The following is a 15,605-nucleotide window of genomic DNA, read 5'->3' on the forward strand; positions in this document are numbered from 1 at the left end:
CTGACTGCAGCCCCTTATATTTTGATTCATATTTAATTATAAATTTTGCAAACCAACACATTTCTCTTACATATATTTCTTCATTTGATTTTGGCAAGGAATATAATCCTCAACCCCAAAGAACCCTCTGATGTCAACCACTGGGAAATATATTTGCAGCGACATTGAAGCTCCCGTATGCACAGAATGACAGTTTTAGATTAATCTCCAGACAAAATTTTTAACAATGACATTCAATGACATTAAGGTTTTTCAGTAAACTAACCCAATCGCATCCTTCTTCATTTCAGGTAGCCTGCCCAGAAAACCAAACTAAGAAAAGTAATAAGAATTGTTACTGAAAACCACCATTTGAACTGTAAGAAGCATTTTCATTAGTATCTAAATGTCATGTTCTGCTCCTACACTTTTCTAAGGCATATAGTATCAAAATGTCACTGACAGATGGTAGTAGAACCACCTTTAGCAATGATTCACATTTGTAAAAAATGTAGTTGAGGTGACTGAGGCCTGTAAAATGACAGCACATGGGTATGCTTGTGGATGTGGTTGAATGTGTTAAAATTATCCCTTCATTTCTTTTGTCAAGTTGAGTTATTTTCATTTAAATACTGAAAAGAATTTGACATTTTCCCAGAATATGAGAACAATTTTGAAATTATAGGCTATGGAAGTAGATCTTCCTCTGTCTACATAAACAAGTATCCCCAACACAAATCTAGCAGTATAAATATAGTCAGTTATCAATACACGTGCTGTCATGTAGTTGCAGTTAGCACACTGTCCTGATAATGTGTATAGTGCAGAAATGAAGTGTGTATAGGCAAGATCAGGAAAGCAAGGGTGACACTGTTATGAAGCACCTGAAAATGAAGCATTTTACAGTGGATCACTTGCCATACAGCAAGGGCTGCAATGTTATCTCCATTAATAACAGACAAAATCTCGTATTTCAGTTTTGTTTTATGAACCGACTGAGAACAAAAGACTTAGAAATTATCTAATTCAGAAGTTCATCATTTGGATCTTATCCTGAGCCAGTTTACTTCATTTTACATCTTTACAACTTGGTTTTCTAATGTTCATGTTAAAATTTGTATTCCTAAATTGTTTTTGAAGTAAACAAAAAATTTACAAGCGATGCAGTTTATTAGAATAATGTCGCTTTGTATCTAGCACTCCAGGTATTGTCCGTCTGAGCTTAGTGAAAGTACCCAATAGGGTACCTTTAAAATTAAGATATATTTTTAAATTCTTTGCCTTAAGACATCTGATCTCTTGTTACCTTCTTGAGCTATTCTGTAAAACAATCTGAGGTTGTAAACCATTTCTAGTTATGAAATGTAACAGCTACCAAAATTTGATTTCAGACATTTCTGATGGGGTGGTATGCACTGTATTCATCTGGCTCAGGATAGGAAACAGGGCTCTTGTGAATATGATAATGGACCTCTGGGTTCCATAAAATGTTGAGGCATTACCGAGTAGCTGAGTGACTTCACAAGGACTCAGCTATCAAAATTTTAGATATGGTACCAAGAAAGAAACATGGCAATCTTACCAACAAAAAACTTCATTCAATTTATACCGATTTAAAATCATGCGATGAAGACGGTAATTAAGATGAATAATATTTTGTTGTGGATTGCATTTCATTCTGTTTATTGCAACTGTAAAGACTGAAGAAACATTAAAAAGTCCTTTGACTCAAAAATAGCTAAAGTTCTTTGATCAGCAAGTGAGTCATTATTCTGTGTGGTCTGATGTAAAATATGTGGATGAAAAGCTTTCCACTGTTCATGCACATGCAGAACAAAAGTAGATAGCTGCAGCAACACAGTTCCAGATATCATAATAGCAGCAACTCACTCACCTCCACACCTATACTCTGTGCTGTAGATTCAGTAAGACATTCTTCATTGATTGGCTGAAGAGAACATATTATCACCATTACACAAACTGTACAAGCTTACAATGCAAATATTGATTGGCAGGTGAAAATACAGTATATAAGATGGTCAATCTTTCAGCAACTTATTTACAAATTTCCACATAATTTAGATACAGATATATGTAATATCTAGGCTTTGGTAAGTATCAAAATGCCACCTTTCCCAATTCCTCTATGAATAAATGTTAGAATCAATATGTTAATGCAATTTTAATATGGAATTTGAAATAAAAGGGCGATATTTAATAATTTCATTTAAGTAAGTAAGATATCAATGTGGGATTTGAGGTTCCCACAATAGTGGTTATGAAGAGTCCCATCTTCTGGGATATAACACCGTGTAATCTGTGGAAAGTCAACTGACATTTCAGAGAAAAATGTCCTTCTATTTTCAGGGTTAAAGAATAACCCAAGTAACAAATCAGCATCATTTCCTGTCACAAAACTTAACATTCCCTTGCTGTGGGTTTAACAACCATCTTATTTACAGCAATTATTACCTGAATTTTAAGCCACAGAATATAACACAGCAGATCATGCTTCAGTTTGCAACAAGTGCAACCTTCTGCCTATAGTATAACAGGACTCTGTTTAAGAGAAAGAGTGAAAAGTAAGTTCCAAGTTTCTCTGCAATTAATATGTTTCATATTTCGTTATTCATTTTTATGTACTTTATATTACCTAAAGAAAAGTGAAAAAATGAACTTACTTTTTCTACATAGTGCTTCTAGTTATTTATTTACAATCACATTAACTCCTCAGTTCACATTCATCCTTGAGAAGCTGGTAGTTAGCTCATCAACAAAATTCCCTGCTTTTATGGAAACCATGCACACAATACCTTGCTACTGGACCCTACTCAGAGCCAGTTCAATCAGGCCCACACCCTCATATATTTTTTTCCATAAAATCCGTTTTAATATTATCAGTGAATATATGTCCTGGCCTCCTGAGCGTCTCTTCCCTTCAGGTTTTCTGACCAAAAATTATATGATTATTCAAATAGTCTTCATTTCACGTTTCCATCACCAGTGAGTTATAACACCCAAACCTGCATGCAACACAATGTGATCGTGTGTGGTGACTGTACACAGAACGTCATACTCACTTCTAGAGGTTTCCCAACTGGATAGTTCATTGAGGTAATGGGAGATTTCACAGTCACAACCTCCATGCTAATGTCTTCTTCACTCTTAGCGCCTGTCTTCACTACTGCAGGCGCTCTGCCTTCTTCAGCTGCTCTCTCAGGATTCTGAGAACTGCTGCTAGAGAGGAGAGCTACTGTAGCCTCACACTTTTCAAGGCTTGGAGTCTTGAAGGCAATGATTGTAGGTTTGTTCCGCATGTACCGGAAACTCTGTGCTAATGATTTGTTCTGTGGACTCAGGTACGCCAGGCCTAGTGACTGTAGTCGAGCCCGACGAATTTGGCACTCATCAAAACTCTTCTCTGACTCTGAACGCATGTATTCACGAAGCCTTAAAAATAAAAATAAGTTGTTTTCATAAAAAACTAAAAACATAATATAGTATTTTATGACTGTTTAATTGTACTAACATTTTTTAACTCAATTCAACAGTAAATAAGAATGTATATATTTTCCAAGCGTACTTTGTATGATCATAGCTGGACGACTTCATGGATGATTCATGGTGGATACAGTAGAATTGCAGTATGTTTCTTCAGTTTTACCCTAGTACTCACTATTTCATCATTGCTTTATGCTCATCCATCAGCATCCCCTAAGGTGTGTGTTAGCCCTGACAAGGTAGGACATTATCCATCTTCAGTCTGTAACTTGAGAGCTTCATCTCTGACTCAGCACATGAATGCTTACAGAACAAGGAAACTGATCCCACATCTTGTTCATTGTAAATACAACAAATTTATTACTGAAAGAGTTAATTATAGTATCGATATTATGATGTACAAGAACATAAATAGCCTTTCTTTACTTCACTAAACATATGCAATACCAAAAAGAATTCAAATAAAAGTTATAAATTCTGCTAATTATTTGCACAGAGATCACTTTTCAATAAATGTGATGAAATTCCATCAGACTTTTGTGCAAAAGTGGGCTACTGTGGGCCAATATAGAGCAACATGAATTCTCTGACAAATTTTATCACAGATCATCTCCAACACCGAATTTCATCAAAAACTTGCATTTTGAAGATGAAGTATGTGGACAGACAGATGGATACATCATATAGAAATCAGTCTCACTAAAAATGCTACATTACATAAAGCCTTTAAGACTACTATAATGCAATTTATTTTCTCAAATACTGAATTGTGTTGACTTTCAGAACAGAAACATGTTCCAAACCCACAGACTACTTACGCCATGAGTCGCTCCCTTTTTTTCACACGTGTCTCTATGTCAGGCATGGACAGTGACTTTGATAATGGAGACTTCTTGGTCATCAGTAACATATGAAGCTTCTTCTCTGGAGTCAGTTTTCGGGGTGGACCTGTCAGACTTGTACAGTCTACAAACAATATGAGAAATGAATTAAAATTGTATATTTTTCCATCTTTCTGGGAACAAGTTTTTCGCTGTAAAAGGTTGAGTAATTCATCAAATGATGCAACCTTAAGGGATACATTACACAAACAGACACCAAATTAAGTTTTGATGGTTAACTGGAATAAAGTACAATCAACTGCATTGATTGTTTGCAACTGTCAACATAGTAAACAAATGGAAGCGAAATTTAAAAGCTAAAGATAAACAAATGAAACATAATCCTTTTTTATAGCAACATTTTTACCATAATAAAACTATAATTTTGTTACTAGATTCTCACCTGTGTAAGTTAGTTATGTCAGTTCATTTGGCAAATTTTATAGATTAGAAAATAAGTATAATGTTGCTGTGAAATAGCAAATCACATGGAAGTTATAAACATGAAGTCTGATCAGATTTATAATATCAACACTAATGTTTCTGACAATGGCAATGTTGTTTTAATAACTTATAATAAATTGAATTTAATAGATTAAGGCAAATATTTAAACTGAAAAGAAATATAATGCTGTTCAGTTCTTAAGGGTTTCGTTTAAATTGTCACTTAATTAATTAATTAAATTAATTCACTTAAACTACTGATACTGTTTCGTTTTCATGCTTCTGTACAAGAATGACTATTTATTTGCAAAATTAATTAAATGGTTTCAATTTCTCTTCTGAAGAAGTATAAGTAACAGCAATATATGTTCTGCATTTTCACATTTTAAAACTCTTTCTCCCTTTCTTTAAACGAAATGAGCCCGATAGAAACATTTAATATCAGTTCTTTGTAACAGAAGAGAGAACCAAAGCTGATTATTCACCATATAACTAGTTCAGTTAGTTAAAGGGTCAGTCATGAGTCCATCATGGCAGGGGAACTCACCATTATTTCCTGCGTGCGGGCCACTGATGTCGATATCGGAGTGATGGGGCATTGATGAGTTGAGATTGAAGTCACTGTCACTGGATGAACTCTCATTCATATAGCCAGTTCGAGGAGAACTTCCCTCTTTTATGACTTCCATGCCCTTACTTTTACTACTGGTGGAGCTGTCACGATCTGTGAACTTTCTCTGGATTGAGCTGCAAATCAGAATCACATACAGTCATCGTTTTCAAGCTTAACTCCTACGTTTCAGAAAAAAGATATTCTTTTGTTTTCATTTCATGGTAATTTATAAAATTCAGTTTTTTGGAAACCACAAATAACCTAAGGTATCAAAAAATGGCATGACAGGTGGCTTTTGATGGATGATATTATAAACAGGGGAGTATAATACAACATTATATACAAGGAAGAATGATCATTTTCAAAGCGACACACTTCATTAATAGCATGAACAATATTAAAAGAGTTGACTGAGACTCAATCAGAATTTGATCTCATTTGAGTACTGAATTAAAATCAGGAAAAGTTAAGGAATAGATATAATAGCTCTTTTCCATTGTAAACCAAATATTCCCCAATGAAAATAAGTCAATATTACATTTAAAGAATTTATTTTCATGTATGAATATATAAGGGGTGGGCCTTCTCGGCCCTTGTACCGCGACCTACAGTGATCTATTGTGCTTTATTTTCATGTAACACAGATTATACATTTCTGCAACTATTCTGTTTACTTTCATGTATATAGAATATATTATGATCGTTAAGAAACTATATTTTCATTAAGAAGGGCATGCTGGGTACCTACAAATCTAATAAGTGACACTTAGAATGCAACCTGTCTGTCCCTGTGCTCCTCTTGCGTGTGAATTGCACGATAGATTCCTTTTTATATATAAGACTATGGTCTTCTGGGATGTGTTGCCATGGAGTTTGGTAGATATGTTCTTCTGAAATTCTGGCGACTGTCTACTGAATCACAATGGCTATTTATCACCTATTTAACTTCCCTAAGAACTTGGATTTTTCATAACAATAGAAAATTCTGGATTACAACGAACAAACTGCATTAAGCAGACAATGGAGGTATAACTTGTTCCCCTGATTATATGTAGTTCATGTGTAGCACTGTTGAAAATACAACTGTAGAACTTATAATTCTGAATGCTATTAGAAACAGAAAATGATTTGTGTAGGTGAAATTTTGAAGAAAATATCTCCATTATAATGTTATACATACGCCTGCAGTCTCTTGATGCCTTTAGGTTCAGGTGTCACATTGACAGCTAGTTGTCTGTTCCCAGCCAGTTGTTCTTCAACACTGTGCAGTTTCTCCTGCTCACGTTCAAAGTAGTCATACAAGCGATTTGTCCACTCTCCCACACCTCGGATATGGAGCCACATGTAATCTGTGGAAACAAGATGCTTAAGGCCCACATACTTTTACATTCAAAACTATGCACTTTACTCACATTGTATTTATAATTAAACATAACTGCGTGCCTAAACAGCATTAGCAAATAATACTGAATCCAGCTGCTGACTGAAAAGACATATTCATTATTCATTCAGTAATAAGTTAATTATCATTTAGCATAATATACTCATATGTATTAATAAATTAATTCATGAACTAGCAATTTACTTGTTCATAAATGGTGAAGAGATATTCAATTAAAATGTTAATAAATTCACAGCCCTAGGAGCTAGTAAAATTTTAGAGCCCCCGCAAAAATAATTGTACAACTGGTTTTTGAATTTTGAGCCTTTTAACCATTATGAACAGAATAATTCTACGTACATACAGGAAAGTCTACTATGGGGTATGGACAAAACTGTCCAGCTGAAGTGTAAAAATAACAGTGTTTTAAGAAATTTCACAGCAAATGTTGAAGATAAGTAAATAAATATATTTGCAACCTGAATAAAACATGTGAATAATATTTTTATAACAAATATGATGATGATGATTATGACGATGATGATGACGACGACGACTATGATGACATGCTGTTTGGTGACCATATTTCTACAGTCAGGTGAATAGTGATTAAAACGTAGCCAAATGGCTTTTGATGGAACGTACTGCACTGTGCTCGCTTATGTCAATAGTACTCATTGATGTACTTCGTCATGATTCCCAATTTTAGTATTTTGAGAATTTAGATAGAAAAAGGGCTGATATTCTCAAAATACTAAAATTGAGAATGAGGACGACATACATCAACATGTACCATTGACATAAGCAAGCACAGTGCAGTACGTTCAATAAAATGTGCTGCCTGAAGATGGCCCTATGAGACTGAAACATGTAGCCAGACATGGAATATATTTTAATTACATTTTTAGAAGCATTCTAACTGACATTTTACTGAGTTGAATGTAAGTTTGGCATCAGCTGAAATAAAAAATGTTGTATTATAGACCGAAGAGAAGGAACGGGTGATACTGCAATGCAACAGAATGCTGAAATATAATATTATGAGTCTCATTTGTGAAAAATGAGTGTACAACTCAGTGCAGTAAAACCATTCTATTGAGACTGCTGTCTTCTGGGATGTGAAGACTAAAGCAGTATATCCCTCTGAAACATCAATACCCGTCTACCAGAGTACATAATGCCACATCTCAGAAAAATTTAGTCTTAATATTTCCCTGCTGTGAGGACCTTACACCTCATAAGCAATTATAATGGCGTAGAAAATATGCTCTTATGAAAGTTTCCCTAGATTACTTTACTTTTTAAATATTTATGTGATAACTTGAATAATTAGGATGTCTGATGCCAATTTCATTTATATAGTTACAAGTTAGGTTGTAATTTCCGTTGCTGAAAGCCCATAAAAGTTGATAACAGAACTCACTCCTATTGGTTTTATCATAAACCAGGCATGTAAGGAGTAACCTAATTTTCAATGTGAGTTAAGTTTTTCCAAGCATATAAAAGATAAAAATAACATTTACATACTGTATGCTTGAGTTTTTTTTTTTTTTTTCAGATTAGCACATACACATATGGGAGCTGAACAGATCTAAAATCTATCCATCAGCAAAACACTGAATAGCAGATTTATTCACAATTTTAAATTTCTATATTTTAACTTGTGTTTTTTAACATGATGTAATACAAATTTATAGCAATGTTAGCCCTGCTTGTGCATTGTGTTTTCTTATGTCATTAAGTGTACATATTTTGCAATGTGTGTCCTTTTGCTGTATTAATATTATTTGTGCCTGAAACTTACCCTCTTGCTCAGGTGCACTGCTAATGGTGAATGGGTGCCACTCATATTTGGCAATAGCAGGAACGTTGACAAAGACATAGTCACCAGGATGGAAATCAAAGTGTGGAGGGCGCTTAATGACAAGGTGAGTCACTCGAGAAGGAAGCAACAGTCCAGAGCTTATGTATGTTTTACCACGGTCTGTGCGCATTGAGGCTAAGCGAAGAGCACGCTCAATTACATATAAGATTCCCGGACCAATGAACCATTTCCAGAAGTTGGGACCATGGAAGATGACCAGCAGCCAGAATGGAATGTATAACAGATGTGTCCAATAGAAAACCTGTAAACACATCCTGAATACATAAATTGATCTCACTTCTCTCTCATTATGCAAAAATTAGTAATCAGCAATAATAATGTAAAATTTATAAATATTAAATAGCAACAGAATTCTATGTTTGAGGCTTGATGTCATAACCCTTTGTTTGTTTGTGAAGAATATGCATAAGTTGCTTATGTGTTGACCAGAATGTCAGAATGTAGACATCACTGCAATGTTTCATTATTATTACCTCTAAATCTGAATTTGTATTTCAGAAGTCAATTATTTACATTTATATTTTTGCAGTAAAATTTCTGACAAGATAAAATCTAATGTTGCAACATTCCATATGTTTGATGGAACAATTCTATGTACAGAGCACAGAATAATTTCTGCAGTGGAAATTTTCTGTCAGAAAGGCTATATAAGTAATTAATTAAATAGTAAAAAAGTACTATAAATACACAATATATCTACCATTAAAATATTAAGTATAGTGTATAGTCTAAACATGACAGTTTCAGTCTCAAAGAGCCATGGATATCAGCTTTCAACAGCTAAAGTTACCCTGAGTGTTATCAAAACCCTAGGAACCAAAGCCGTTGTATTCTGATAGATAAAATGTAGTATAAAATTTAAACCAAATTTTAGACAAGCTGTTGTCATTTATCAGTCTCAGCTTAAAAATATTATATAATAAAGGGGTACAAAAAGTTGAAAATTTCTAGAAGGTCGAAAGATGGGAAGCAGATGTGAAGAACAAGTGCTTTTGTTGACAATAGTTGAATTCATCTGAATTACTATTAAATTTAAAGGAAATTTTCACATATGTCACAAGTATGCATGAACTCACGTGAAATTTACAAAATTAAGAAATGAATTCATATGAGTATCATATACACTTCAAGATGTATATACCTCAAAAGATCCACCACGCCGAACAAAGGACTGTGAACAAATAATCATGACCAAAAGGATGATGATAAGCGCCACTCCAGTTGGGTTAGCAACACCTCCCACTAAGCCAAACAAGCCAGGTTTACTTGTCAGCAGCCAATCAGTGAGTGTATAGTTGTTTTTATTAGTAACTGGGTCATTAACGACAATCAAACCTGAAAGCAAATGACAAAAATGATAAAATAATTACCAATTTTCAAAAGCAATTAATGAACTCCAACATTTAAGTATTCTGTAAAAAGTGGAATTATCTCCATGAAAGTACTAACTGAACACATAAATAACACTGCTGGTTATTAAATTGGCAGAACAAAGAAATACAGTGACTAGGACATGTAACATAACATCTCTCCTGCATTAATATAGTAGAACAGAGTTTCTATCCACCCGCCCACCCTTCCATCCATCCATGTATTCCTGTTACTTCCACTTAAGCATAGGGCATCAGTGAAACGCTTGTTTTACTTCAGTTTCTTAATCTTAGGCAGTCAGTAGGACTGCTTGGATGGGGGTTAGCCCATCGCAAGGCTGCTACCTACACATAAACACAGAAAAACGCAGGCAAACACACGTGCCTTGTGTGGGATTTGACCCATGATCCCAACGTTTGAGCAGATGAAGACATCCCATGTCGTAGACTACATGGTCACTGTGATCGGCAGAGTTTATATGCATTCCATAAATTTTTTTTTTTTTGGCTAAACCAAAGAATGTAGAATATGTCACAATATAAGTACAGAACCTTTTATCAAATATAGATTTACCTAAAACTTATAAATTTTTAAAACAACTTTTTTCATGTATAGATATGCATAAAGCCTAACATTTTTCAGTAAATGTAATCTCACCTACAGAGTAGAAGGAGTGGGTTAAGAGGTAATCTTTTAAGTGATCATACGTATCCCATTTAAAAATGAGGCTTTGCAGATTGAGTGATTTTAATGTAACAACTGAACAGGTGTAGAATATATGACATAGTAAGTTATATCAGATTAGTTCCAACTTTAATTCACTATGAGATCATTTTCAAAAGAGTCACAAATAATTGCTCCTGGTAGGCCAACCTAACATGGATTATCAGTCAACAGAAAAACAAGTAAATTTACTTGGAAAAATGTCTGAAAGACAACTTTGGATAATGTGTTCTTAGTAACAAAACACTATAAGATAGTTATGAGTGCTATATTCTTTGTTCTTAAACGTAGAGATAGGCTTTCCTTAGAAGTACTGCTACACAGTTACTAGCAGAGGCATTGTAAGGTTTGGGGTAAACTAGCGGTCACCTAAGGCACAAAATGTGAAGGATGGAAATAATAACAGCAATTATGTTGTGTCAATAGTGGAAACAATAATATGTTAACCATGCACTTTCGTTTTTAGTAAATAACTGTTTTCCTTTAGATATATGAAATTTTATATGAAGAAATATTAGAAACATGCTTATTAATTTTATATTAAACATGTCATTCAAGTCTTGAAAGTGCAGTAATGGTGTAAATCTTCAAAGTTATGGTAAAGAAACGCTGTTTGACTGAATTTTATGCAGTTTGTGTACCAGACGTGTCTCCAATTTCATGCACAAAAATTCTGCTGGGAAATTATATATTTCTCCACAGTAATTCACCTTCATATAGAAAAATTCACAGTACAAGACATTATGTTACATATTAATATGATGGATTTCCAGTACACTGATACTCACTGAAGTTGAGCAGGTGCACTATGGTGTGGACAATGCTCTGTATGATGATTGTAACTCCAGTTAATTTGTGGAAGTATATATGGTGGTCAAGAGGCAGAATGACGCTGAATCCATGCGTTCGCAGAAATGTGATACATTGGCGCAACATTAGTACTAGTATGAACATGCAATTGAAGTTCAAGCACTGCCCTGTAATAGAAGAGAGTATATTATTCAGAAGAAAGCTTAAGTTTAAGTTGTATTAAGTTTCAATCAAAATAAATCAGAGCAAGTCAAATTTTGTGCAAGGATCAGTTCATTCCTTCTTTCAATACAAAATTGACAGAATTTATGAAGACATTTTGAACTGGTTTGTGCATAATACCATTTATCAGACCCTGACAACAACTGTGTTCTCTGTATGTCCTGTGTGGAGGCAGGTTAAAATCCCCCCCCCCTCCAGCACTGTGAGTCATAGAAGGCAAGGAAAAGGGAACCCAGTGCCTGGGGGCATAACTGGGCCACCCTGTTACTGGAGGATATACAGAGACCTGGTCCTCTAGGATGGGGGTTGGACACAAGGCTGATGACCTTGTTCTGTAAAAAAAACTACTGTTGCAAAATCCAAGGAAGCGAAAACCGATTGGTCTAATTCACAATGGAATACACAAATCTGCCAGAATCTTCTAAGGAAGGCTATCACCCAAAAAAGGTTGTTCTGCCAATGATGATGAAGAGGAATATATGAGACAATAAAATTTTCCCCAAGGTCCATGTCCTTTACAATTATAAACAAAGATACAGGTATATCATACTGGATTTAATGCACAAGATATAAGAGAGTTTAATTTTAAAAATGTTTATGAACAATGCACTGAAGATAAGTAAAAATATACTTTTAGGTTTTTCTGTGATGCTTCCACTAGTATGCAAATTATTCATTAAAAGTTATCTTTGGTTCATTGTACCCAGATGTACAGTCCACCTGATTCCTATTCTATTACTTATAAATACATCATTGCTATGCACATCATTACCATACATGGAACCATGAATTTGTTTACATGAAGGTTCATTTACTGTGGAGCAATATCTAATTTTTAACAGCATTTTAAAGAATGGAAGTTGAAAACTCACAGATTTTGTAAGATTACCGTTATTACAAAAGCTTATATCATACTCCACTTGCTGAATAGTCATACAAAAATGAATTTTGGTGTAATTCTGGAATGTTGTTTTGGTGTTATGCTTATTTAAACCAAACACTTGTCAATATATATTGATTTATGAACAATGTAACATTCTTAACAGCTGTTAGCTGAGATGGATGTTGGATCCCTTTAGATAAACACTGTCCAGTTTCTGTCAGTTTTGATAATGGTCTCCTATACTAAAACTGACAAACAGTTAAGATATGAAACTGAGGAACAGACGAATAAATAATATTCCAACATAAAATTCTTAATTCTATTTAAAATGAATAATGTTTATTGAATCACAAATACAACCTTGTAGAGCCTAGAACTTACCACAAGCCCTGGCAACAATGACATATCCATTAGAGGCACGGTACTCAATAGACCGTGATACAAAGAGGCCAACATTTACAAGCACATAGAAAGCCAGGAAGATAAGATATACATAATTGTTCTTCACATATTGTCTTGACAGTTGGTATGGACACAATGCAGAGATTTTGCCAAAGAGGGAGCGCGGTGGTGGCTTTGGTTTGGGTGGCACCAGCCACCTGTCAATGCTGTAATGAAACATATACCATCTCATTATAGTTTATGGTGTTAGGATTTTGTAAAAGAGTCTCATACTGAAAAGCAACTATATCAGCTATTCAAGGATACAAATTTAGAATTACAGATGAAAGACCACTTCAGAATTTTGCTTACCTGATTAACTTATTCCTTGGTGGCTTGAAAAAGAGATTATGTATAGTAATAAAACATTGAAAATAATCTGATCGAAGTCCTACTAATTAGGCCCTCATGTGAACATTTGTCTTTATTCACATCATGAATAAGTAACAGTGAAGAAAAAATCTGTCTTAGAAAACAATTATTTCACTGCTTTGAAAATCAATTTCTGGTGGCCAATATAAGTTACTAATATTTCTGAATTACTGGGTTACTTCCATGATTAATACTGTTTATTGTACAATGAAAAAACATTGTAATCCTTTTGGGAGAGAATCAATAAAAATGAAGAAAAATTTTGGATTATACTATGTAAAAGATTAATCCCCTGAATACTGTTACTACTTAATTATAGTGCAGGGATTTGTGAGAACCGAAAACCTCAAGAGTAGCAGTGTAGCTGTTAGGTGGGTCTCCTTTGCTAGGCATGTTGGGAAGTAGGCGCAAGATGAAGAGAAATAGTCTGTCTTCCAGGTTGGGGTTTGTGTGGGTAACCTCTCCACTTAGAAGATTTGAATACTTATATACTTCACAAAAGCAAGTCAGATGGAAACCTAAAGGATTCCGAGGACAAGGAACAAACTGGAAAACATGTAATGAGGAGGTGAAGTAAGAATAAACTTGTTTCCTGCAGCAGGAAGGCAAAAAGAAGGAAGCAAGCAATGTCTATGTACACTGTGTTCTAAATTCAGTGCTATTTAGACACTGCGAATCAGAAGTTTCCAAGCTATAAGCAGCACTCGTAAATGTGCACACCAAAAGCTATCCTGTTCTGTCATATCACATACCTTACAAGTAGTGGCAGAGGAGTGAAATGATGACTGACAGAAGAAAACTGAACTAATCTTAAGAAAAGTATGCTCCACTACCTTCTTATCTATCACAATTCCCAAATAAACTGCTCTGGGATTCAATTTGGTGCATAACTTCCTGATCAATGATACAGTCTCATAGAACTGCTGATTTATTTAACTTAAATGATTGGCATTTATGCGCAAGATAATATTCTATTGTCACCAAATACATTTTAGAACAGCACAGAGGGAAGCAATAATGACAGGAATTCTTACCTGATTGATAAGTTTTCCAGTAATCCTCCATGTTTCTCCAGTTGGTTCTTAAGTGCTTCATATGTAATAGTACCTCTGTTTTCTGAATCAGCATCTTCAAACAGTGCCATCGTGAGGTCATCAATCTGCTCTTCACTGAACTTCATGCCATTCTCTTCCATGCATGCTCGCATCACATGTTGTAGTTCCCGATGCTGAATCAGACCATCTCCTGAACAGGAACACAGGCAATGTCATATTAATAAATTCTTTGAACACAAATTTACACCTCCTACTATTTTCACTGTCCTTATTGATGATACAAATAACAAATTTTAGACAGTTGATCCTCATGCTTGTTTAGTGTCAGCATAAAACATAAACATGGCTAATAAATTTTTTTCATCACATTGCAAATGAATATGGAAGGGACATTATTCTCCATCACTGTGCTGTGTCACAATGTAGAGATTTTCTTCAAAACTTTACCTCCATTTTGCAACTGAATAAGTTCTATTCTTAATTCTGCAGTAGCTCATTCAATTAATTACAAACACATGCTTATATGTACAAAATATCTCCATGGTGGCAAAGTTTTCACATTGTGGTTTGCTCAGATATGACATAATGCAGCCATGTACCAGACTACACAGTGTCATAACACAGAAAACCACAATATGAACCTCTGTAAATGATTGCTAATCCCTTAATCCCTGTAAATATAAGTAAAATACTTCCTCCCAGTAATTATGTGCGGTTCTCTATACAACAATATTCAATGCTATGCCTACTATTACGAGCTATGCATGAATTGCCAGTTAATTAAAGCTGAATGTCACTTTCAAGAGAGACCTCATAGCTTCAACACTAGGAAATACCACAGCTAGGCACTGAACATAATCCTAAGTCAGTTCCATCCACCTCCCTTCCCAACAACCTCTCAGAAAGATTCATCTTATTGTTATCCACATATCACCTCGGTCTTCCAAATCACTGCTTCTCAAAAAATTTCTCTACCAAAATTCTGTATTCATTCCTTGATTCCTTTATTTTGTTATTGAAAGTACAGTAGTAGTTACCAGTAAT

The 15,605-nt window shown here is 34.6% G+C and overlaps 1 protein-coding gene across 7 annotated transcripts in view; it reads right to left on the minus strand.

Annotated features, from left to right (window-relative positions):
* LOC111870791 (NADPH oxidase 5) overlaps positions 1–15,605 on the minus strand; it is a 404,301-nt gene that overhangs the window by 7,252 nt on the left and 381,444 nt on the right. For 6 of the 7 annotated variants that reach the window (XM_023863331.2, XM_023863330.2, XM_023863327.2 and 3 more), the window contains 10 exons: positions 14,541–14,751; positions 13,075–13,301; positions 11,567–11,755; positions 9,826–10,019; positions 8,604–8,925; positions 6,599–6,767; positions 5,353–5,552; positions 4,299–4,446; positions 3,060–3,429; positions 1,874–1,927 (listed from right to left, as the gene is read on the minus strand). In XM_023863331.2, coding sequence (XP_023719099.1) covers positions 1,874–1,927; positions 3,060–3,429; positions 4,299–4,446; positions 5,353–5,552; positions 6,599–6,767; positions 8,604–8,925; positions 9,826–10,019; positions 11,567–11,755; positions 13,075–13,301; positions 14,541–14,751 — 2,084 coding nt within the window. The remainder of the gene's footprint in view (positions 1–1,873; positions 1,928–3,059; positions 3,430–4,298; positions 4,447–5,352; positions 5,553–6,598; positions 6,768–8,603; positions 8,926–9,825; positions 10,020–11,566; positions 11,756–13,074; positions 13,302–14,540; positions 14,752–15,605) is intronic. The other variant, XM_023863329.2, reaches the window with a different exon arrangement.

Source organism: Cryptotermes secundus, unplaced genomic scaffold (assembly GCF_002891405.2).
Source record: "Cryptotermes secundus unplaced genomic scaffold, Csec_1.0 scaffold499, whole genome shotgun sequence".
NCBI lineage: Eukaryota > Metazoa > Arthropoda > Insecta > Blattodea > Kalotermitidae > Cryptotermes > Cryptotermes secundus.